Source organism: Protomyctophum parallelum (genome assembly GCF_964188405.1).
Source record: "Protomyctophum parallelum genome assembly, chromosome: 3".
In the NCBI taxonomy this organism is placed as follows: domain Eukaryota; kingdom Metazoa; phylum Chordata; class Actinopteri; order Myctophiformes; family Myctophidae; genus Protomyctophum; species Protomyctophum parallelum.
In genome coordinates this window covers 9,717,016-9,741,555 of record NC_139698.1, presented here as the reverse complement: position 1 = coordinate 9,741,555, position 24,540 = coordinate 9,717,016, and the positions used below count along the sequence as shown (strand labels likewise).

The 24,540-nt window shown below is 46.9% G+C and overlaps 1 protein-coding gene across 3 annotated transcripts in view; it reads left to right on the top strand.

Annotated features, from left to right (window-relative positions):
- Positions 1-24,540, top strand: part of fzd6 (frizzled class receptor 6) — a 296,006-nt gene that overhangs the window by 5,741 nt on the left and 265,725 nt on the right. The window contains exons 4-12 of one of the 3 annotated variants that reach the window (XR_014569043.1): positions 1,107-1,303; positions 8,885-9,067; positions 9,672-10,080; positions 11,705-12,124; positions 13,275-13,423; positions 18,745-18,859; positions 18,976-19,307; positions 20,596-20,664; positions 21,227-22,979. Coding sequence is in view for 2 of the 3 variants with exons in the window: in XM_083761129.1 (XP_083617255.1) it covers positions 1,107-1,303; positions 8,885-9,067; positions 9,672-10,080; positions 11,705-12,124; positions 13,275-13,423; positions 18,745-18,859; positions 18,976-19,307; positions 20,596-20,664; positions 21,227-21,392 (2,040 nt within the window). In the remaining variant the exon portion in view is untranslated. Of the gene's footprint in view, positions 1-1,106; positions 1,304-8,884; positions 9,068-9,671; positions 10,081-11,704; positions 12,125-13,274; positions 13,424-18,744; positions 18,860-18,975; positions 19,308-20,595; positions 20,665-21,226; positions 24,321-24,540 lie in introns of those variants that run through there. The other 2 variants (XM_083761129.1, XM_083761130.1) reach the window with 2 other exon arrangements.

Genomic DNA, 24,540 nt, shown 5'->3' with positions numbered 1-24,540 from the left:
GTTCCCTTCGCTCTTCCACAAATCTGTCGAAACGGAAGAATATGTGAAAGGACTCCTTTGTGTGGCACTTATAGAACAGTAACACTGCTCAGCAAGCTCCCAGTGTTCACTTTACTGTAGAAGATCACTCTCCTGTTTGTTTCTTGTGCTGATCTTGTGTTCGTACCGTTGCCGTCGGGGAAGACGTTTCTTATCTCCGTGTTTTTAACTTCTTGTGTTTCTTGGTGAATTAACGCACAGCATCAAAAGTAGCAGCTCCCGAAAGCTCGAAACGTGTCTCGAAGCGTGGCTTGAAATGGTTCGCTTTGAGCTTGTATGGAAAGAAACACTGGCCCAAAATGTTACTTTCACAGCGAAATAAGCCCAGTTTAGCCTTGTGTTCACATTTGCTTAGCAAATTCTGTAACTTCAAAACTATGCACTGTGCAGCCCTATAAACTGTCCTGGGAGCTCAAGACACCAATCTGAGCTATGGCAGGAAGGCTGGATGGGTTCAGACAAACTTTGGAAACACTGGCCCAAAATGTTACTTTCACAGCTTGTCGATCTGCTACTTTTGCTGTTTTTGAATTTGGAAGCTGAAAAGTAAAAGTTCTGGACATGAGAGGTTTCCACCCGATAGATAGATAGACGATAGGATTGCGCAGAAGGGTGAAATCAGCCCTCAACGGCTTCTGACAGGAATTTGGGGAGGGTAATAATAAGATGGGAATTCTGTCAGAAATACACACAAAAACACTTTTGAGATTTTCAAGTTGTCCTTGATTCAGAAAAAGGTTAGGAACTGGAACCACTGACTTTGACGTGAGTGGAGGGGAAGACCCTGTAGTTGTAATGCAAGGGTGAAGACGACACTTATCGCCTGTCGGGTGGAAACCCATATGTCCAAAACTCTTACTCTTCAGGATACACATTTTATTTATTTAAATGCAAAAGTAGCAGATCTACAAGCTCAACCTTGTAGATCTGACTGCCACATTTGATGCTTTTGTGTGATGCTGTCGTGTGATCAAGTAGGGCATTCATTAAAAAAAAAACACACAATGATATGAGAGCTTTCTACCTGGACATCAACATTCTGTTTCTGACCCCCCCCCCCCATGTAGCCGTTCATGCCCCTGGCCAAGCTGCGCTGCTCGCCAGACGTGCACCACTTCCTGTGCCAGGCCTTCATCCCGGCGTGCACGGAGGAGAACAAGGTGATCCAGCCCTGCAGAGAGACGTGCCAGACCGTGCTGTCCGACTGCAGGAACGACAGCGTCACCTTCGGCATCTCCTGGCCCCCCGAGCTGCAGTGTGACAAGTAAGAAGATCACACCCATCATTCATCACACAACTGCACATGACCCCATTAGGCCATTCTGACCTGAGATCAGATTCATACGAGGTTTCCGCTGGACACACACTGGTCTGATTAACCCATTCTGACCTGAGATCAGATTTAAAAAAATGTCAGTCGTTCTTCGATTTTTCAAAAATAGCAGACCTACAAGCTCGTATCGCGCCACTCGGTGGCGCGCTATGAGCTTGTAGATCTGCTATTTTTCAATAGCTAAAGCATAACATGATGCTAACACCAAAATGGGTTCCCGTTCAGAATGGGTTAAAGAAAAATTACAGTTTCTTTTAATTTTATATCATTTATCTTCCCCCCCCTGAGATTCTTTATTTAACTACATTGCAACAGAAGTAGCATTACTTTTGACAGTGGAGAAACATAATTTCCTTCCTTGATGAGCATTAACGACCATCATCACCTGGGCACAGTCACACACAGCTCCCCTCTACAGTCACAGACACACACAGCTCCCCTCTACAGTGCTCTACTACTGAAAGTGACTATCATTTCTCTCCAAAAGCACTTGAATATGATGGAATATAAAGCTCACATTTCACCTTTCACAAAAGTTTCTTTTTTTTTTTGAAAATTGATTTTTTTATTTCAATGAATCGATTCATATCGATCGGGATTAATATCGATATATGGATTCAAGTTCTCAGTCGCCACGACTGATTTCAGTCATTTGGATTCCACAGAAACCAGCGTGGCCTCTGTGAAAAGCATGCTGCGCACCGAAAATAGCAGATCTAACAAGCTCACAACGCGTTGCAGCGTGACGTGTTGTGAGCTTCTTGTAAGCTTGAGCTTGTAGATTGGCTATTTTCGGTCATTAGTTATTTTTTTACGATGAAAGAGTATTTGAAGTGATCAAACTAGCAATAGAATACAACTTTAGAAGCATCTTCCAGAAACATGAATAGTCTTCAGCTGGTCTGCCTAAAACATCATCATTACATTTTCAGTCTTTTCAGAGATTTTATTTCGCTTTATTCCATGTGACTCGCACAACAATGTTTGCATCTCTGACACGTAAGATGAGACCTTTATTGATCCTGAGTGGGAAATTAGGTCGGCAAAGGCAGCACAGCAGTAGAGAATTGAGATACAGTTGCAGAGCAAGAAAGAATACTGTAGCTTCAACAGGATAAGGACATCACACACGCACACACACACACACACACACACCCACACACATGCATTGACTCTGTTGTCAATCTCTACAGCTAATATTTACCAACGTAAGTTAGGCTTGTGCGCACACACACACACACACAATACTAATAATACACACAGAAGCCATGCCGGATTGTGTCCGGCATGTAACTGTTGTCACTTCAGGGCTAGATAGAACGGTTACATATTAGCATTATTTGGCCTATTGTAATATGCTTAAATATGATACAATGACAATCTGGAATTTCCTTTGTGATCAATCAAACTATACTTGTTTTTTTCAGCTTTGATTCTATCTCATATTTTAGCATAGTTAGAGGCCCAAGCTACTGAAGGTGATGTTCTTGTGGTTTCACCCTGTAGGTTGGACCTGTGTAGTCCCGTTACTGAAGGTGATGTTCTTGCGGTCTCACCCTGTAGACTGGACCTGTGTAGTCCCATTACTGAAGGTGATGTTCTTGTGGTGTCACCCTGTAGACTGGACCTGTGTAGTCCCGTTACTGAAGGTGATGTTCTTGTGGTGTCACCCTGTAGGTTGGACCTGTGTAGTCCCGTTACTGAAGGTGATGTTCTTGTGGTGTCACCCTGTAGGTTGGACCTGTGTAGTCCCGTTACTGAAGGTGATGTTCTTGTGGTCTCACCCTGTAGACTGGACCTGTGTAGTCCCGTTACTGAAGGTGATGTTCTTGTGGTCTCACCCTGTAGGTTGGACCTGTGTAGTCCCGTTACTGAAGGTGATGTTCTTGTGGTGTCACCCTGTAGACTGGACCTGTGTAGTCCCGTTACTGAAGGTGATGTTCTTGTGGTCTCACCCTGTAGACTGGACCTGTGTAGTCCCGTTACTGAAGGTGATGTTCTTGTGGTCTCACCCTGTAGACTGGACCTGTGTAGTCCCGTTACTGAAGGTGATGTTCTTGTGGTCTCACCCTGTAGACTGGACCTGTGTGGTCCCGTTACTGAAGGTGATGTTCTTGTGGTCTCACCCTGTAGACTGGACCTGTGTAGTCCCGTTACTGAAGGTGATGTTCTTGTGGTCTCACCCTGTAGGTTGGACCTGTGTAGTCCCGTTACTGAAGGTGATGTTCTTGTGGTGTCACCCTGTAGACTGGACCTGTGTAGTCCCGTTACTGAAGGTGATGTTCTTGTGGTCTCACCTTGTAGACTGGACCTGTGTAGTCCCGTTACTGAAGGTGATGTTCTTGTGGTCTCACCCTGTAGACTGGACCTGTGTAGTCCCGTTACTGAAGGTGATGTTCTTGTGGTCTCACCCTGTAGACTGGACCTGTGTAGTCCCGTTACTGAAGGTGATGTTCTTGTGGTCTCACCCTGTAGACTGGACCTGTGTAGTCCCGTTACTGAAGGTGATGTTCTTGTGGTGTCACCCTGTAGGTTGGACCTGTGTAGTCCCGTTACTGAAGGTGATGTTCTTGTGGTCTCACCCTGTAGACTGGACCTGTGTAGTCCCGTTACTGAAGGTGATGTTCTTGTGGTGTCACCCTGTAGACTGGACCTGTGTAGTCCCGTTACTGAAGGTGATGTTCTTGTGGTCTCACCCTGTAGACTGGACCTGTGTAGTCCCGTTACTGAAGGTGATGTTCTTGTGGTGTCACCCTGTAGACTGGACCTGTGTAGTCCCGTTACTGAAGGTGATGTTCTTGTGGTCTCACCCTGTAGACTGGACCTGTGTAGTCCCGTTACTGAAGGTGATGTTCTTGTGGTCTCACCCTGTAGACTGGACCTGTGTAGTCCCGTTACTGAAGGTGATGTTCTTGTGGTGTCACCCTGTAGACTGGACCTGTGTAGTCCCGTTACTGAAGGTGATGTTCTTGTGGTGTCACCCTGTAGACTGGACCTGTGTAGTCCCGTTACTGAAGGTGATGTTCTTGTGGTCTCACCCTGTAGACTGGACCTGTGTAGTCCCGTTACTGAAGGTGATGTTCTTGTGGTCTCACCCTGTAGACTGGACCTGTGTAGTCCCGTTACTGAAGGTGATGTTCTTGTGGTGTCACCCTGTAGGTTGGACCTGTGTAGTCCCATTACTGAAGGTGATGTTCTTGTGGTGTCACCCTGTAGACTGGACCTGTGTAGTCCCGTTACTGAAGGTGATGTTCTTGTGGTCTCACCCTGTAGACTGGACCTGTGTAGTCCCGTTACTGAAGGTGATGTTCTTGTGGTCTCACCCTGTAGACTGGACCTGTGTAGTCCCGTTACTGAAGGTGATGTTCTTGTGGTCTCACCCTGTAGACTGGACCTGTGTAGTCCCGTTACTGAAGGTGATGTTCTTGCGGTCTCACCCTGTAGACTGGACCTGTGTAGTCCCGTTACTGAAGGTGATGTTCTTGTGGTGTCACCCTGTAGACTGGACCTGTGTAGTCCCGTTACTGAAGGTGATGTTCTTGTGGTCTCACCCTGTAGACTGGACCTGTGTAGTCCCGTTACTGAAGGTGATGTTCTTGTGGTGTCACCCTGTAGACTGGACCTGTGTAGTCCCGTTACTGAAGGTGATGTTCTTGTGGTGTCACCCTGTAGACTGGACCTGTGTAGTCCCGTTACTGAAGGTGATGTTCTTGTGGTGTCACCCTGTAGACTGGACCTGTGTAGTCCCGTTACTGAAGGTGATGTTCTTGTGGTCTCACCCTGTAGACTGGACCTGTGTAGTCCCGTTACTGAAGGTGATGTTCTTGTGGTGTCACCCTGTAGGTTGGACCTGTGTAGTGTTGTTGTGTGGTGTCACCCTGTAGGTTGGACCTGTGTAATGTTGTTGTGTGGTCTCCCCCTGTAGGTTGGACCTGTGTAATGTTGTTGTCTGGTCTCCCCCTGTAGGTTGGACCTGTGTAGTGTTGTTGTGTGGTGTCACCCTGTAGGTTGGACCTGTGTAGTGTTGTTGTGTGGTGTCACCCTGTAGGTTGGACCTGTGTAATGTTGTTGTGTGGTGTCACCCTGTAGGTTGGACCTGTGTACTGTTGTTGTGTGGTGTCACCCTGTAGGTTGGACCTGTGTAGTGTTGTTGTGTGGTGTCACCCTGTAGGTTGGACCTGTGTAATGTTGTTGTCTGGTCTCCCCCTGTAGGTTGGACCTGTGTAATGTTGTTGTGTGGTGTCACCCTGTAGGTTGGACCTGTGTAATGTTGTTGTGTGGTGTCACCCTGTAGGTTGGACCTGTGTAATGTTGTTGTGTGGTGTCACCCTGTAGGTTGGACCTGTGTCATGTTGTTGTGTGGTCTCACCCTGTAGGTTGGACCTGTGTAATGTTGTTGTGTGGTCTCCCCCTGTAGGTTGGACCTGTGTAATGTTGTTGTGTGGTGTCACCCTGTAGGTTGGACCTGTGTAATGTTGTTGCCCTGTAGGTTGGACCTGTGTAATGTTGTTGTGTGGTGTCACCCTGTAGGTTGGACCTGTGTAATGTTGTTGTGGGGTGTCACCCTGTAGGTTGGACCTGTGTAATGTTGTTGTGTGGTGTCACCCTGTAGGTTGGACCTGTGTAATGTTGTTGTGTGGCGTCACCCTGTAGGTTGGACCTGTGTAGTGTTGTTGTGTGGTGTCACCCTGTAGGTTGGACCTGTGTACTGTTGTTGTGTGGTCTCCCCCTGTAGGTTGGACCTGTGTAATGTTGTTGTGTGGTGTCACCCTGTAGGTTGGACCTGTGTAGTGTTGTTGTGTGGTGTCACCCTGTAGGTTGGACCTGTGTAATGTTGTTGTGTGGTGTCACCCTGTAGGTTGGACCTGTGTACTGTTGTTGTGTGGTGTCACCCTGTAGGTTGGACCTGTGTACTGTTGTTGTGTGGTGTCACCCTGTAGGTTGGACCTGTGTAATGTTGTTGTGTGGTGTCACCCTGTAGGTTGGACCTGTGTAATGTTGTTGTCTGGTCTCCCCCTGTAGGTTGGACCTGTGTAATGTTGTTGTGTGGTGTCACCCTGTAGGTTGGACCTGTGTAATGTTGTTGTGTGGTGTCACCCTGTAGGTTGGACCTGTGTAATGTTGTTGTGTGGTGTCACCCTGTAGGTTGGACCTGTGTCATGTTGTTGTGTGGTCTCACCCTGTAGGTTGGACCTGTGTAATGTTGTTGTGTGGTGTCACCCTGTAGGTTGGACCTGTGTAATGTTGTTGTGTGGTGTCACCCTGTAGGTTGGACCTGTGTCATGTTGTTGTGTGGTCTCACCCTGTAGGTTGGACCTGTGTAATGTTGTTGTGTGGTGTCACCCTGTAGGTTGGACCTGTGTAATGTTGTTGCCCTGTAGGTTGGACCTGTGTAATGTTGTTGTGTGGTGTCACCCTGTAGGTTGGACCTGTGTAATGTTGTTGTGGGGTGTCACCCTGTAGGTTGGACCTGTGTAATGTTGTTGTGTGGTGTCACCCTGTAGGTTGGACCTGTGTAATGTTGTTGTGTGGCGTCACCCTGTAGGTTGGACCTGTGTAGTGTTGTTGTGTGGTGTCACCCTGTAGGTTGGACCTGTGTACTGTTGTTGTGTGGTCTCCCCCTGTAGGTTGGACCTGTGTAATGTTGTTGTGTGGTGTCACCCTGTAGGTTGGACCTGTGTAGTGTTGTTGTGTGGTGTCACCCTGTAGGTTGGACCTGTGTAATGTTGTTGTGTGGTGTCACCCTGTAGGTTGGACCTGTGTAGTGTTGTTGTGTGGTGTCACCCTGTAGGTTGGACCTGTGTAATGTTGTTGTGTGGTGTCACCCTGTAGGTTGGACCTGTGTAATGTTGTTGTCTGGTCTCCCCCTGTAGGTTGGACCTGTGTAGTGTTGTTGTGTGGTCTCCCCCTGTAGGTTGGACCTGTGTAGTGTTGTTGTGTGGTGTCACCCTGTAGGTTGGACCTGTGTAATGTTGTTGTGTGGTGTCACCCTGTAGGTTGGACCTGTGTAGTGTTGTTGTGTGGTGTCACCCTGTAGGTTGGACCTGTGTAATGTTGTTATGTGGTGTCACCCTGTAGGTTGGACCTGTGTAGTGTTGTTGTGTGGTGTCACCCTGTAGGTTGGACCTGTGTAATGTTGTTGTGTGGTGTCACCCTGTAGGTTGGACCTGTGTAATGTTGTTGTGTGGTGTCACCCTGTAGGTTGGACCTGTGTAATGTTGTTGTGTGGGGTCACCCTGTAGGTTGGACCTGTGTAATGTTGTTGTGTGGTGTCACCCTGTAGGTTGGACCTGTGTAATGTTGTTGTCTGGTCTCACCCTGTAGGTTGGACCTGTGTAATGTTGTTGTGTGGTGTCACCCTGTAGGTTGGACCTGTGTAATGTTGTTGTGTGGTGTCACCCTGTAGGTTGGACCTGTGTAATGTTGTTGTGTGGTCTCCCCCTGTAGGTTGGACCTGTGTAATGTTGTTGTGTGGTCTCACCCTGTAGGTTGGACCTGTGTAATGTTGTTGTGTGGTGTCACCCTGTAGGTTGGACCTGTGTAATGTTGTGTGGTGTCACCCTGTAGGTTGGACCTGTGTAATGTTGTTGTGTGGTGTCACCCTGTAGGTTGGACCTGTGTAATGTTGTTGTGTGGTGTCACCCTGTAGGTTGGACCTGTGTAATGTTGTTGTGTGGTGTCACCCTGTAGGTTGGACCTGTGTAATGTTGTTGTGTGGTGTCACCCTGTAGGTTGGACCTGTGTAATGTTGTTGTGTGGTGTCACCCTGTAGGTTGGACCTGTGTAATGTTGTTGTCTGGTCTCCCCCTGTAGGTTGGACCTGTGTAATGTTGTTGTGTGGGTGTCACCCTGTAGGTTGGACCTGTGTAATGTTGTTGTGTGGTGTCACCCTGTAGGTTGGACCTGTGTAATGTTGTTGTGTGGATGTCACCCTGTAGGTTGGACCTGTGTAATGTTGTTGTGTGGTCTCACCCTGTAAGTTGGACCTGTGTAATGTTGTTGTGTGGTGTCACCCTGTAGGTTGGACCTGTGTAATGTTGTTGTGTGGTCTCACCCTGTAAGTTGGACCTGTGTAATGTTGTTGTGTGGTGTCACCCTGTAGGTTGGACCTGTGTAATGTTGTTGTGTGGTCTCACCCTGTAAGTTGGACCTGTGTAATGTTGTTGTGTGGTGTCACCCTGTAGGTTGGACCTGTGTAATGTTGTTGTGTGGTGTCACCCTGTAGGTTGGACCTGTGTAATGTTGTTGTGTGGTGTCACCCTGTAGGTTGGACCTGTGTAATGTTGTTGTGTGGTGTCCCCCTGTAGGTTGGACCTGTGTAATGTTGTTGTGTGGTGTCCCCCTGTAGGTTGGACCTGTGTAATGTTGTTGTGTGGGGTCACCCTGTAGGTTGGACCTGTGTAATGTTGTTGTGTGGTCTCACCCTGTAGGTTGGACCTGTGTAGTGTTGTTGTGTGGTCTCACCCTGTAGGTTGGACCTGTGTAATGTTGTTGTGTGGTGTCACCCTGTAGGTTGGACCTGTGTAGTCCCGTGGGGGGTTCGGTCAGCCCTCCGACCACTCCAAAGAGCTCTCCGTCCGCTAAGAGGGACCTGGGCTTCTGGTGCCCGCTGCCGCTGAAGACCAAGCCGGGCCTCGGCTCCTCCTTCCTGGGCGCACAGGACTGTGCACCGCCCTGCTCCAACATGTACTTCAGGTAGGGATGGGAATTATCCATCAATTAATTAATTTATAACCTTATCGATCGATTAACCGGTTAGTAGATTTTTTTGTAAAAAAGAAAAAAATAATAATAATCTGAGAATCTTAATTTCCCTCAATGTCTTAACATAAATTTAGCTGATATACAGAAAGAATACAAAAGGCATAATTATTATATTCCTTAATCAAATATTTATTTGACAATTTACGATACAGGGCCAGACAGCATTATACATTCACAGAAAACCACCCAACGATAGAACAGCAGAATTTTCGATTCATTACTACCTTGTTAAGTTTAACTGATTAATTTCTTAACCCATTTTGGGCAGGAACCCATTTTGGTGTTAGCATTATGTTATGCTTTAGCTATTGAAAAATAGCAGATCTACAAGCTCGTAACGCGCCACCGAGTGGCGCGCTACGAGCTTGTAGGTCTGCTATTTTTTTTTTAATCGAAGAACGACTGACATAGAAACATAGCTTTTTCAGAAAACTGTCAGGATGAAGAAGACATTTTTAGAATGTGATCTCAGGTCAAAATCGGTGAATTATTCGTTGTATTAACTATTAAACCATTAACATCCCTCTACCTCCAGGCCCCACGAGATCGACTTCGCCAAGAGCTTCATCGGCGTGTGCTCCGTGGTGTGCCTGGCCGCCACCCTCTTCACCTTCCTCACCTTCCTCATCGACGTCAAGCGCTTCCGCTACCCGGAGAGGCCCATCATCTTCTACGCCGTGTGCTACGCCGTGGTGTCGCTCTGCTACTTCCTGGGCTTCCTGCTGGGGAACAAGGCGGCGTGCACGGGGGGCGGCGGGGCGCCTCATGGCGGCGGTGGCGTGGACACGGTGGTGCTGGGCTCCCAGAGCAAAGGCTGCACGCTGCTCTTCATGCTGCTCTACTTCTTCTCCATGGCCGGCATGGTGTGGTGGGTCATCCTCACCATCACCTGGTTCCTGGCCGCCGGGCCCAAGTGGAGCTGTGAGGCCATAGAGAAGAAAGCGGTAGGAAACATATGTATATACGGTATATGTAACAGTGAGAGAGACAAAGACCACTTGGCGACTGTGTGGCTCAGGAGGTAGAGCAGGTCGTCCAATGATCCCTGGGTCGGCGGTTCGAATCCCGGCTCCTCCTGTCCACATGTCGAAGTGTCCTTGGGCAAGACACTGAACCCTACATTGCCTCCAATGAGTCGGTCGGTGTGAGCTCGCCACCATTGGTGTGTGAATGTGGGAAGTGAGGACGCTGGCGTCGACTGTTCACTGCTTCACCTCCAAATGTATGAATGAACCATTGTAAAGAGCTTTGAGCACTTGGAAAAGCGCTATAAAAATGCAATTCATTGCACAATTTACAGTACTGAGAAAAATGTAAAGGGATGAATTGCTCTAGCAATCGTATTATTATAATTATTATTAATCTTCTTAAGTTCTTGGTAGCTATTTTTACTCAGTGACGGAATTAGTTTTTTCTAAAAGGATATAGGTGACTTCCCTATATCTCCGGTTCCAGATAGTTTGGTGGTGCTGACGTGACTCCTTGTCGTCCTGTCCTGTAACAGGTGTCAGATAGTTTGGTGGTGCTGACGTGACTCCTTGTCGTCCTGTCCTGTAACAGGTGTCAGATAGTTTGGTGGTGCTGACGTGACTCCTTGTCGTCCTGTCCTGTAACAGGTGTCAGATAGTTTGGTGGTGCTGACGTGACTCCTTGTCGTCCTGTCCTGTAACAGGTGTCAGATAGTTTGGTGGTGCTGACGTGACTCCTTGTCGTCCTGTCCTGTAACAGGTGTCAGATAGTTTGGTGGTGCTGACGTGACTCCTTGTCGTCCTGTCCTGTAACAGGTGTCAGATAGTTTGGTGGTGCTGACGTGACTCCTTGTCGTCCTGTCCTGTAACAGGTGTCAGATAGTTTGGTGGTGCTGACGTGACTCCTTGTCGTCCCGTCCTGTAACAGGTGTCAGATAGTTTGGTGGTGCTGACGTGACTCCTTGTCGTCCTGTCCTGTAACAGGTGTCAGATAGTTTGGTGGTGCTGACGTGACTCCTTGTCGTCCTGTCCTGTAACAGGTGTCAGATAGTTTGGTGGTGCTGACGTGACTCCTTGTCGTCCTGTCCTGTAACAGGTGTCAGATAGTTTGGTGGTGCTGACGTGACTCCTTGTCGTCCTGTCCTGTAACAGGTGTCAGATAGTTTGGTGGTGCTGACGTGACTCCTTGTCGTCCTGTCCTGTAACAGGTGTCAGATAGTTTGGTGGTGCTGACGTGACTCCTTGTCGTCCTGTCCTGTAACAGGTGTCAGATAGTTTGGTGGTGCTGACGTGACTCCTTGTCGTCCTGTCCTGTAACAGGTGTCAGATAGTTTGGTGGTGCTGACGTGACTCCTTGTCGTCCTGTCCTGTAACAGGTGTCAGATAGTTTGGTGGTGCTGACGTGACTCCTTGTCGTCCTGTCCTGTAACAGGTGTCAGATAGTTTGGTGGTGCTGACGTGACTCCTTGTCGTCCTGTCCTGTAACAGGTGTCAGATAGTTTGGTGGTGCTGACGTGACTCCTTGTCGTCCCGTCCTGTAACAGGTGTCAGATAGTTTGGTGGTGCTGACGTGACTCCTTGTCGTCCTGTCCTGTAACAGGTGTGGTTCCACACGGCCGCCTGGGGCCTCCCCGGGGCGTTGACCGTCCTCCTCCTGGCGCTGAACAAGGTGGAGGGCGACAACATCAGCGGCGTGTGCTTCGTGGGCCTGTACGACCTGGCCGCGCTGCGCTACTTCGTCCTGGCGCCGCTGTGCGTGGGCGTGCTGGCCGGCCTGTCGCTGCTCCTCGCCGGCATCGTGTCGCTCAACCACGTCCGGCAGGTCATCCAGCACGACGAGCGCAACCAGGAGAAGCTGAAGAAGTTCATGATCCGCATCGGCGTGTTCAGCGGCCTCTACCTGGTGCCCCTGGTCACGCTGCTGGCCTGCTACAGCTACGAGCAGAGCCAGCGCCAAGCCTGGGAGCAGACCTGGATCAACGACCGCTGCCAGGAGTACAGCATCCCCTGCTCGCAGAAGGTAAAGCTGTGCATGTGATGTATTGATTTAAGTTCAGTAGTAGTGGTTAGTGTATAGAATATACTGTACATGGCCTGGGGGCCACATGCGGCCCCCACCTTCACTTAATGCGGCCCGCAGGTTAATATACTGAAATACTGATATATTGTATTGATTCAGACGTTACAATTCCAAACATGACGTGCTTTTAATTATATTAGTAGCTGAATGACTAGTATTAGAATTGTATTATCTTTTTTTTATGTCCATGTTTCAGAATTCCAATGAAAAAATAGCAAGAAAAATATAATCAGGATTTCAATTAAAATATAGCAAAAATAGCAGATCTACAAGTTCAAAAAGCGACACGTTTTTTGCTCTGTCCGAAATATGCTTATGTAGCCCTCTGTCTGGAGTGAGTGTGGAAATGTAGTGGCCCTCTCCATCTTCAAAGTTGAACTAGAAGGCCACAATGCCAGGTCTACAAAGTGTTACATTGTGACATGTAAGCTAGTAGGTGTCGTGAATTAACAGTTTGACTGTTTTACACGCTTAACCCGCATTTTAATCAACCCCCCTTCACTGCCGAGATTGTTGTATTACCTTTAGAGCATATGCTGAATTATTTGGGCTTTTAATCCGCGAAAATCGAGCGAAAAAAGCTTCCTCCGTTTGTTATGAACGATCGCACCACCCGCCATCTTGGTACACCCGGAAGACGCAGCACAGGACCCTCCTCCATGAGGCGTTGAACCCCATTCGTTTGCATTGGCCTCAATTTCCCAGAAGCCCTAGCAGCCCACAGCATGTGACGATTTCCGGTTTCATCATCAAAACAAATGCGTCTACTCTCTTTCTCCACGGCGAAGACGGATTTTCTATTTATTTATTACATTACGGCGGATTAAACACATAAAACAAAAGGCGGGTATGTCGTATATCGCAGCGACAGTAAACTGGATTAAACCATTCCCGGCACGGAAACTGTTTTAATAGATAAAAGATATACTGTATGTACAATACTACATGCTGAACAACAGCGGGAAAACAATCAAAGAAAGGAAATTCAATTGGGGAAGAAGGAGCTCGAGCAAATGAAGGAAAGGATTTGTGTGCTCTTGTTTTAAAAATACAAACGGACCGTTAGGAAAACATGTTTCCTCTCTTTCAGACGATGGAGTACGAGCGTCCCGACCTGTCCCTGTTCCTGGTGAAGTATCTGATGACGCTGGTGGTGGGACTGTCCGGAGTGTTCTGGGTCAGCAGCAAGAAGACCTGCTCAGAGTGGGGCTACTTCTTCAACAGGACCCGCAAGACAGAGTGAGACGGATGCTCATTTTTAACCCCTTTTGGTGTTAGCATTATGTTACGCTTTGAGAAATAGCAGATCTACAAGCTCATAGCGCACCACCGAGTGGCGCACTACGAGCTTGTAGGTCTGCTATTTTTGAAAAATCGAAGAACCACTGACATAGAAACATAGCTTTTTCAGAAAACTGTCGGGATGTAGAAGACATTTTTTTAAATCTGATCTCAGGTCAGAATGGTGTTAACATGGCATAAGAATAATATGTCCCGTTTGCTTGGTCACTGATCCAGAACAGTGTTTCTCTAACGGTTTCATTTCAAGAACCCAACGATATGCATTTTTATGCCACGGACCACCGATTGATACCATTTTCAAAATCTCTGGGACACCAATCTACACTGTAAATGGTAAATGGTGCATTTATATACTGTCTTTATATCCAAGACGCTTTACAGAGATTGTGCATTACGTTCACCCATTCACACACACACATTCATACACCGGTGGGCAGTGGAAACCATGCAAGGCACCAACCAGCACATCAGGAGCAATTAGTGGTTCAGTGTCTTGCTCAAAGACACTTCGACACTAACTCTGGGGGAGCCGGGGTTCCATCAACCTTGCGGTTTAACCCATTCTGAACGGGCACCCGTTTTGGTGTTAGCATCATGTCGTGCTTTAGCTATTGAAAAATAGCAGATCTACAAGCTCATATCGCGCCACCGAGTGGCGCGATACGAGCTTGTAGGTCTGCTATTTTTGAAAAAATCGAAGAACGACTGACATTTTTAGAATCTGATCTCAGGTCAGAATGGGTTCATCAGACCAGTGTGTGTCCAGTGGAAACCTCGTATGAATCTGATCTCAGGTCAGAATGGTTTAATACCATCCGGCCACTCTACCCCTGAGCCACCACCGCCGCCAGTGTCGTACGCTGTACCCTGTGTTCAGTGTGTATGTACATGTACAGTTGTACACTACACTGTCAGAGTTACAGACCTGTAACGGTCTGTTTGGTTCCTGACTATCATTTAGCCATAAGGACAACTGGAGGTCCCCGGACCCCACTTTGAGAACCTCTGATCTAGAACAACATAATTAATTATTGATCGTGATTCGCGGTCGTTCGTCGTGTCATTCGTCTGGTGTGTAGCTTCAAACAGGCAAGATAATTCCGTGGATATTATACGGTTGGAATGGAATGTTTGTGCGTGTACTGTAGTTGATTCAAGATTCAAGATCAAGATTGCTTTATTTGTCATTCTTTCCAACTGCAGCAGCAGAAAAAAAACGAAATTACGTTTCTCCTAGTTAAAAGACAACACAGGCTCATACAATAATATCAAGTGCAAGACAATACTCTGAATATAAATAAGTCCTAAAAAACTACAGGAATCCATAAAAAAGCACAGCCAGATAAATAGAATAAGAAAGACATTTAAAAACTGAACATGTCATCAGTTCATGTCCTATCTGCCAGGGATACTAGAGTATACATACCAGATTGATTTATTTATTAGGAAATTAACCACATTAACCCTATCTCCACGCATGTCATTATAGGCCCAACGAAAAGCTTATGCTTGCTTCATACACAGTGTACGCCTGTATCATGTGGACAAAATAACAGATCTAGAAGGTCTCGAGTAACGCACCGAGCTGTGAGCTGCCCCGTGTCCGAAACGGTTGAATAATGACAGATTTACCGTGTGGGGGTCCCTCTACTGTACCCTCTACTGTACTGTACTGTACTGTACTGTACTGTACTGTACTGTACTGTACTGGCACACCCGAAATCACCATATATACAGTTAATATGTGTGTGTGTGTGTGTGTGTTAGGTTACGCACAGGTGGTGAAAAACAACCATGTTTTCGTGCTCAGACGCACCCAGCCAGCTACCCAGGCAGGCAGCCACCCACAGGTCCCACACACATAGTCCCTTAAGGAAGTGGTTGCACCACTTAAAAATTCAAAGTGCTGTGTAATCTGTATATTTCGGTCTTTCATTTGGTATATAGTGTCCTGCCTCTCTATGAAAGGGTATCACGCGAAAACAGAAGTTCGGGAAATTGGATTAATTAAATAGACTTGCACCGAACTGTGGCAAAATCACATTGGAAATGACACCCATCTGTCATTTAATTGCCTTTCATTTGGTTGACGCAAGTATCAGCATGTGTTACTGATTATGGGGAATTTTACATTATTTAAAACCATTACATATTTCGCTGCGTGATGCCGGTGATGCGCTGAACGAGGGAATTGCGCACGATGGCACAAATATAATAACTTCTTTGACTAGACAACCAAAAACAATGAGCACAAGGAATTGACACTCTGATTATGGGAAAATTACAATCACGAAGATTTGTGGAGAATTAAGAGAGACCTACGTATGAGCTGCAGACAGTGAATGTTCTGCGTTGAGGCAGCTCCAAATCGGGATCCATTCTTTTATCAAACGGATTCGCATTACGGGTGGTTTGAAGAGGCGCTTTCCGTTGTCCTAAACCTGCATCAACACGCCTACAGACACACCTCCACCCGCACATATAGGTGTCGGCAAAATGAATAGTGGTTTGTGTGGCCGCAAGATAACGTTTACGCACAGTGGAAGCTCCTAAATGCGTAATTCACAGAAAATGTTTATTACCGTACTTGCGGATAAAGAATGGCGTACAATGGAGCCCCCAAACTGGGACCCAAAGCTCTGGGTGGATCTTTGTTGGTTGTAAAGTGTCTTGAGACAACTTGTTGTGATTTGACGCTTTAACTCATTCTGAACGGGCACCCATTTTGGTGTCAGCATCATGTTATGCTTTAGCTATTGAAAAATAGCAGATCTACAAGCTCATATCGCGCCACCGAGTGGCGCGATACGAGCTTGTAGGTCTGCTATTTTTGAAAAAAATCGAAGAACAACTGACATTTTTAGAATCTGATCTCAGGTCAGAATGGGTTCGTCAGACCAGCGTGTGTCCAGTGGAAACCTCGTATGAATCTGACCTCAGGTCAGAATGGGTTAATAAAATTGAATTGAATTGAAAATGATGATGTGTTGCCTGTGGTCCACAGCCCCATCAGCGCTATAGATCAGTGTGTTGACCCCATGATGTGTTGTCTGTGGTCCACACAGCCCCATCAGCGCTATAGATCAGTGTGTTGACCCCATGATGTGTTGTCTGTGGTCCACAGCCCCATCAGCGCTATAGATCAGTGTGTTGACCCCATGGTGTGTTGCCTGTGGTCCACAGCCCCATCAGCGCTATAGATCAGTGTGTTGACCCCATGATGTGTTGCCTGTGGTCCACAGCCCCATCAGCGCTATAGATCAGTGTGTTGACCCCATGATGTGTTGTCTGTGGTCCACAGCCCCATCAGCGCTATAGATCAGTGTGTTGACCCCATGATGTGTTGTCTGTGGTCCACAGCCCCATCAGCGCTATAGATCAGTGTGTTGACCCCATGATGTGTTGCCTGTGGTCCACAGCCCCATCAGCGCTATAGATCAGTGTGTTGACCCCATGATGTGTTGTCTGTGGTCCACAGCCCCATCAGCGCTATAGATCAGTGTGTTGACCCCATGATGTGTTGTCTGTGGTCCACAGCCCCATCAGCGCTATAGATCAGTGTGTTGACCCCATGATGTGTTGCCTGTGGTCCACAGCCCCATCAGCGCTATAGATCAGTGTGTTGACCCCATGATGTGTTGTCTGTGGTCCACAGCCCCATCAGCGCTATAGATCAGTGTGTTGACCCCATGATGTGTTGCCTGTGGTCCACAGCCCCATCAGCGCTATAGATCAGTGTGTTGACCCCATGATGTGTTGCCTGTGGTCCACAGCCCCATCAGCGGCATAGATCAGTGTGTTGACCCTATGATGTGTTGCCTGTGGTCCACAGCCCCATCAGCGCTATAGATCAGTGTGTTGACCCCATGATGTGTTGCCTGTGGTCCACAGCCCCATCAGCGGCATAGATCAGTGTGTTGACCCCATGATGTGTTGTCTGTGGTCCACACAGCCCCATCAGCGCTATAGATCAGTGTGTTGACCCCATGATGTGTTGTCTGTGGTCCACACAGCCCCATCAGCGCTATAGATCAGTGTGTTGACCCCATGATGTGTTGTCTGTGGTCCACAGCCCCATCAGCGCTATAGATCAGTGTGTTGACCCCATGATGTGTTGTCTGTGGTCCACAGCCCCATCAGCGCTATAGATCAGTGTGTTGACCCCATGATGTGTTGTCTGTGGTCCACAGCCCCATCAGCGCTATAGATCAGTGTGTTGACCCCATGATGTGTTGCCTGTGGTCCACAGCCCCATCAGCGCTATAGATCAGTGTGTTGACCCCATGATGTGTTGTCTGTGGTCCACAGCCCCATCAGCGCTATAGATCAGTGTGTTGACCCCATGATGTGTTGTCTGTGGTCCACAGCCCCATCAGCGCTATAGATCAGTGTGTTGACCCCATGATGTGTTGTCTGTGGTCCACAGCCCCATCAGCGCTATAGATCAGTGTGTTGACCCCATGATGTGTTGCCTGTGGTCCACAGCCCCATCAGCGGCATAGATCAGTGTGTTGACCCCATGATGTGTTGCCTGTGGTCCACAGCCCCATCAGCGCTATAGATCAGTGTGTTGACCCCATGATGTGTTGTCTGTGGTCCACAGCCCCATCAGCGCTATAGATCAGTGTGTTGACCCCATGATGTGTTGCCTGTGGTCCACAGCCCCATCAGCGCTATAGATCAGTGTGTTGACCCCATGATGTGTTGCCTGTGGTCCACAGCCCCATCAGCGGCATAGATCAGTGTGTTGACCCTATGATGTGTTGCCTGTGGTCCACAGCCCCATCAGCGCTATAGATCAGTGTGTTGACCCCATGATGTGTTGCCTGTGGTCCACAGCCCCATCAGCGGCATAGATCAGTGTGTTGACCCCATGATGTGTTGTCTGTGGTCCACACAGCCCCATCAGCGCTATAGATCAGTGTGTTGACCCCATGATGTGTTGTCTGTGGTCCACAGCCCCATCAGCGCTATAGATCAGTGTGTTGACCCCATGATGTGTTGCCTGTGGTCCACAGCCCCATCAGCGCTATAGATCAGTGTGTTGACCACATGATGTGTTGTCTGTGGTCCACACAGCCCCATCAGCGCTATAGATCAGTGTGTTGACCCCATGATGTGTTGTCTGTGGTCCACAGCCCCATCAGCGCTATAGATCAGTGTGTTGACCCCATGATGTGTTGTCTGTGGTCCAAACAGCCCCATCAGCGCTATAGATCAGTGTGTTGACCCCATGATGTGTCGCCTGTGGTCCACAGCCCCATCAGCGAGAGCCGTAGGGTGCTGCAGGAGTCCTGCGAGTTCTTCCTCAAACACAACAGTCGCGTGCAGCACAAGAAGAAGCACCACAACCCTGGCTCTCACAAACTCAAGGTCAGTGCTACTTTCCAATTTTGGAAACGTATAAATATTCATTAACGCACGATTACGAAATTATACAGTGCTCAAAATGTACTTATATGTTTGCTTTACGCCCCCGACTGCTCAAGGTCATCTCCAAGTCCATGGGGACCAGCACCGGCGGTCCGCCGACCAACGCCTCAGGCACCCCCACCACCACCACCGCCAACCAGGGCACCTCCGCCGTCAGCAACCACGACCTCCGGCTCCACGGCTCCCTGTCCGAGCCCAGGGGCTCTTCTGAGGCCTCGGGCAGGGAGCATCTGGACAGGGCGGCCTCCGGACGTGCCTCCAGGCGAGGAGGGGATAGGGAGAGGGAGGGTGGCCTGCACCGGGAGGCCGTCGAGAGACGAAGCAAGGCGGGAAGCTCCAGCAAGATCAGCAGCCGCTCGGAGAGCTTCCAGCGAGTGCCGGACGGAAGGTAAGGCAGTGATAGGGGAGCCTGGGCTCCAGCCTGATTCGCTGCGCAGCGTATTGTCACTCCGATACTCAGTCTGGCCAGCAGGCAGCAGACTCGCATTTCCTAACATCACCTATGGGTTGAGTTTAGTGAATGATAAGGGGACGTTGCAGCAGGACAACAGCAGTAGCTGTGCGGGGTGAGTTTAGTGAATGATAAGGGGACTTTGCAGGGCAACAGCAGTAGCTGTGTGGGGTGAGTTTAGTGAATGATAAGGGGACGTTGCAGGGCAACAGCAGTAGCTGTGTGGGGTGAGTTTAGTGAATGATAAGGGGACGTTGCAGGGCAACAGCAGTAGCTGTGTGGGGTGAGTTTAGTGAATGATAAGGGGACGTTGCAGGGCAACAGCAGTAGCTGTGTGGGGTGAGTTTAGTGAATGATAAGGGGACGTTGCAGGGCAACAGCAGTAGCTGTGCGGGGTGAGTTTAGTGAATGATAAGGGGACGTTGCAGGGCAACAGCAGTAGCTGTGCGGGGTGAGTTTGGTGAATGATAAGGGGACGTTGCAGGGCAACAGCAGTAGCTGTGCGGGGTGAGTTTAGTGAATGATAAGGGGCAACAGCAGTAGCTGTGCGGGGTGAGTTTAGTGAATGATAAGGGGCAACAGCAGTAGCTGTGCGGTGCGCATTGATACGACGTTAGAAGCCACGGTTCCAGTTCACAATTTTACATGCCTATCTTGGATATAGGACCCTCCCAGACTGAGTAGCGAGTGACAAAACAGATTCACAGAACGCATCGATTCAAGCTGGAACCCAGGCTATAGGGATAGGGGAGGTATTAGGTGTTTTATTGTATGTTTGTATCTGTTGTATTTGAGAAACCTATAGTCTAACTTTTTCTTCTTTATTTAAATGAACATCTTACGTGATCTTACTACAGACAAAATTGGAACTGGAACACTGGAACACTTCTCTCAACTGATTTTGTTTTAGCCAAAAAAGAATCAATTGCCCTACTGTAACTTAAATGCTGTATCCAACCACCTAGGAAAAGAATGAATGATTAGTGATCACTATACTAATGTTTGAATAGTGGACACAGTTGGAAGGCAAAATAAGTAGTCTGTACAGTGTACAGTAGTACACTGTCTTCTTGGGATTTATGGGTGCCATGTTTCAGCGTATGCTTTTACCGTTGTAATGTTATGCCACCCTATACATCTAACATGTGTTGGTGAACTTCCTTCAATGCTAGATATTATACTGTTGGCCTCATAGCATAATTTCCATCCATGTCACCGTTTTAAGGTTTTCAGAAAAGAAGAAAAATGACTATCCGTCTAAAGGTAGCTCTCCACCACACCGACGGCGGCGGCGGTAAGTGTTGGAAAGCGTCTCTGTTGCCGAAAACCTGCTCTTGAATGGACGGTGGGTACGCTGTCGCGTCCGGTCGCACGTCGTAGGGAGGCGTCGAGCTCCGACCGCCAGATAGCAGTGGGCTTGTTGTTGGAAGGAAGCCATAGGCTATTTTTAGAACCATAGTAGCCATCTGTCGGTGTCGGCTCTCAGGTCAACGTTTTTTCTCACACCTTCCAGCCGGCTGATCTCCTGACTTCATTCGACTGCCAGTCTAGTCTGTAGCAATCTGTAGTAGTCTGTAGTGTTTGGTGGAGAGCTACCTTGAGTCGTCTCTTTGACTTTGGCAGAATGTGTTTTTAATCTGCCTAACTCTATTCTCCTAACACTGCTGATTCACCATGCATTATAGCCCATCAGAATGCTTTTTACATTCCGAAATCACTATCTGCCTAATAAGTCATCTCTTCGACTTAAAGGTAGACAGTGATTTTGGAACAGCGACAAAAAGTGTCTATACCGTGACGATATTATCTGTAAACGTAAAAAAAATCCTTAAATATCTCACGATGTTTTTTTTTAGGATGACTCCCAAGAGTGACCTATCGGAGGCCAGACACGCTCCCATTGGACCGCAGCATTCAGCTTTAAGCCTATCGCACAGCAACACCAACATCAAAGGCTCCGGCTCACACCTGGCACGGCCCGTAGCAGAGGAGAGCAGGAACAACAAGGACAACAGCTGTTGAGACACCAATTCACACATTTCAAGTGCCTACACTTTGAACCACAAGTCGTCCACTCATGACCACAAATTGTGTTTCCAAACTAAATGCCAGACGCCAGAGGGTTAAGGAACTTAAGCCAATTTTATTTCAAGGCCCTCCATAACTCTTGAGTGTACAAATGGAACCAAATGGACCCGCAAGGGTCGATTTGGAACCCCCTCAAGGATCCCAGAGAGGGGTCTCCACTGGACCCCCCACTTGTAAGAACCATTGAACTAAGTAAGCAGAGCGAGAATTAGCACTACAAACCAAGTGAGAGCATTGGTCTGCGCTATTTTTTTTATTTTCATTTTTATATTAGGACATAGAGAACGCTGTATTGTAGTAAGTAGACTTGTATTTTACAGCCAAATCTCGTACTTCAAGTATTTACAACGTGGGCACATTATTTTTATGCCACCGTGTTCAGAGGAGAGAGTCTGTACTTTGTCATACGCCGCCGACGCTAACCGAAAATATGAATCTACAATTTTACGAGCTCACAACACGTCACAGTGTGTTTTTGGACTTTTCTTCGGTGTGCGACACACTATACGGCGGAGTATAAAACAAGCCTTACGGGCCTTTCAAACGGGCAGCGATTAATGCGCCTAGTAATTCATTTTCAATGAGACCTGCTTTTTTTTACGCGTGGAGATGTCAAGGTGGCGACAACGCAACCGTATTTACATGGGCGCGGTCCTGTGAAATTGTCGCGTTTGGTTTAGTGCACACGCCCACGACTGACCAGACCTGGATTCTGTTTAGCTTTTGCGTTGTCGCGCCCCTCTTGAGCAGACCTGGAGCTGACCTGTCGTTGATTCAGACCTGGAGCAGACCTGTCGTTGATCCAGTCGACAACACCTGCGTTAATCGATGCCCGTCTGAAAGGGGCTTTACTGTTGCTATGGCTCACGATATGAGCCATAGCCATACATTGTCATTCAGCTTTACTGAGCTTTGGGCCGCACAGCGCTATGATTAATAACGAAGCCTTTCTGTGGCATTGCTGTTTTGTTTGCTGTAAAAGAACCAATTTTGATGCATATAAAAAAAAAAAGCTATACATTTTGTAGACTTATACGTATGTCATACAGTTGTAGACTGCACACTGGTAAACGGATGCAATATTTATGTAAATAATGTTTTATTTTTTAGAACTCAAAGTCTGTCACTGGACTAGTCTCTACACTGAGTGCTTTGATGAGAGAAGTCAGGATATTTGCCAAACAGTCAACTTAAAAGTCTTACTGTGGGTAAGACAACATGGTGTTGTTGTTGTTTTCAGAAGACGGTTAAGTCTAGAAATGTGTTATTTTTCTTTCATGGAAAAACATGTTCATATTGTCTAGTTCATACTTTAAGACTGTGCTGATATACTGTCGCTACAATGTTTTGTCTTTTTTCTACATAAAATGCTGTAAATATGATTTTTTTTAGGTGATTTTATTATTTTCAAATTGCCATCGGTTCCATGTCCTGTGAATTTGGGGAAATATGGCTTTATAGATTGTCCTAAAGAATGTTCCTTTTCTTTTTTCTTTTTACAACAATTGCTTTACATGTGTGGTTATTACTGTACATGGTTATTCCCAGTGGTGGCAATTAGCCAAGTACATTTACTCTAGTACTGTACCTAAGTACAATTGTTAGGTACTTTTAACTTGAGTATTTCCACTTTTCAATACTTTACACTACATGTCAGAAGGAAATATTGTACTTTTTACTCCAAAGTTACTTGAATGTACTTTACATGTTATTTTTGCAGATTTGGATCATTGTTATTTTTTACACATGAACCACTTAAGCCCTATTTTATACGACACGGAAATGCAAGTACTTTTAATTTGGCATTGGAAGTTTATTTTGATACAAATAGTTTTGTACTTACTCAAGTAAAATCTGGAACACATGGCATTTTACTACAGTAGCTTATTTTTAGATATTGTGGTATTGCAACTTTTACGTAAAGTTGAACAAAAAACGGAGTATTTCTTCCACCACTGGTTATTCCATGCGTCCATTCTTGTTGGGAGTTTTCATATGCAATACAAATTGGATCAATCTGCGGCATGGTGAAACAAGTCTTGCACTACAGAATCATCTAGTATGTCATTTTACACATAATTGAATGTTGAGTTGAATAGCCATATATATACTGGACTGTTGTCAGTAAATAATGGAGACAAGTTCACATGAGATTGACAGGCGACCATAAATGATCTCTTCAGTGGCGTGCACAGATAGACACTTTTGGCAATTTTGCTCTTCTTAATTTGTAGTGTGGACCATGGTGACATTGATCAAATCTTGATAAAAAAACGCTTCTACTATATTTAGGCCCCCACAATCTAAAGCTATGTTTCTATGTCAGTGGTTCTTCGATTAAAGAAAAATAGCAGACCTACAAGCTCGTATGAGCTTGTAGATCTGCTATTTTTCAATAGCTAAAGCACCAAAATGGGTTCCCGCCCGAAAATGTGCTGCACGCGGTGCCCTTTTTTTTCACTTGAGCACCTGCCCCTCTAAATGTCTGTGCACGCCACTGAATCTCGTGTAAGTATTTTCACAATTTATTTGAAAACCATACTTCATACACACTGTTCTACGCTGTGTGTGTGTGTGTGTGTATGTAGGGGTTTGAGGTCCACATACCTTTCCTTCCATCATTTGGTCCTGTTGTATTTTTAAAGACATCAGGACAATCCAGTTACACTTGATAAAGGGAATATCATCTATTTCACGAAACACTTTTCTATTTTACCATTCTAGATGATCTCTAGACTTAGTGTAGTTTAGCTATGAAATGCTCTTTAATGTCAGTTTTTGAATCTTTTTACTCTTGTCATGTAAACTGCATTTGAATTTTGTATCTGTGACTTTTTAATAAACTATTGAATCATGAAAAAAGGGTTTCCTAGTGTAGTGGTCCTGTCATACCTACAGTATATGGAATGAAATGCATGGCAAACACTCCCAACGCTTTGCTTAAAGCAGAACATTATTATTTTGTAAGATACTTGAAATATCTCGGTAAATAAAAACCAGCTGTGAAATGGTTGCCACATGTGACCCAGAACAAAGTATAGGACCCACCCATCACCCTAGTGGTCCAGTACAGGAAAGTTTC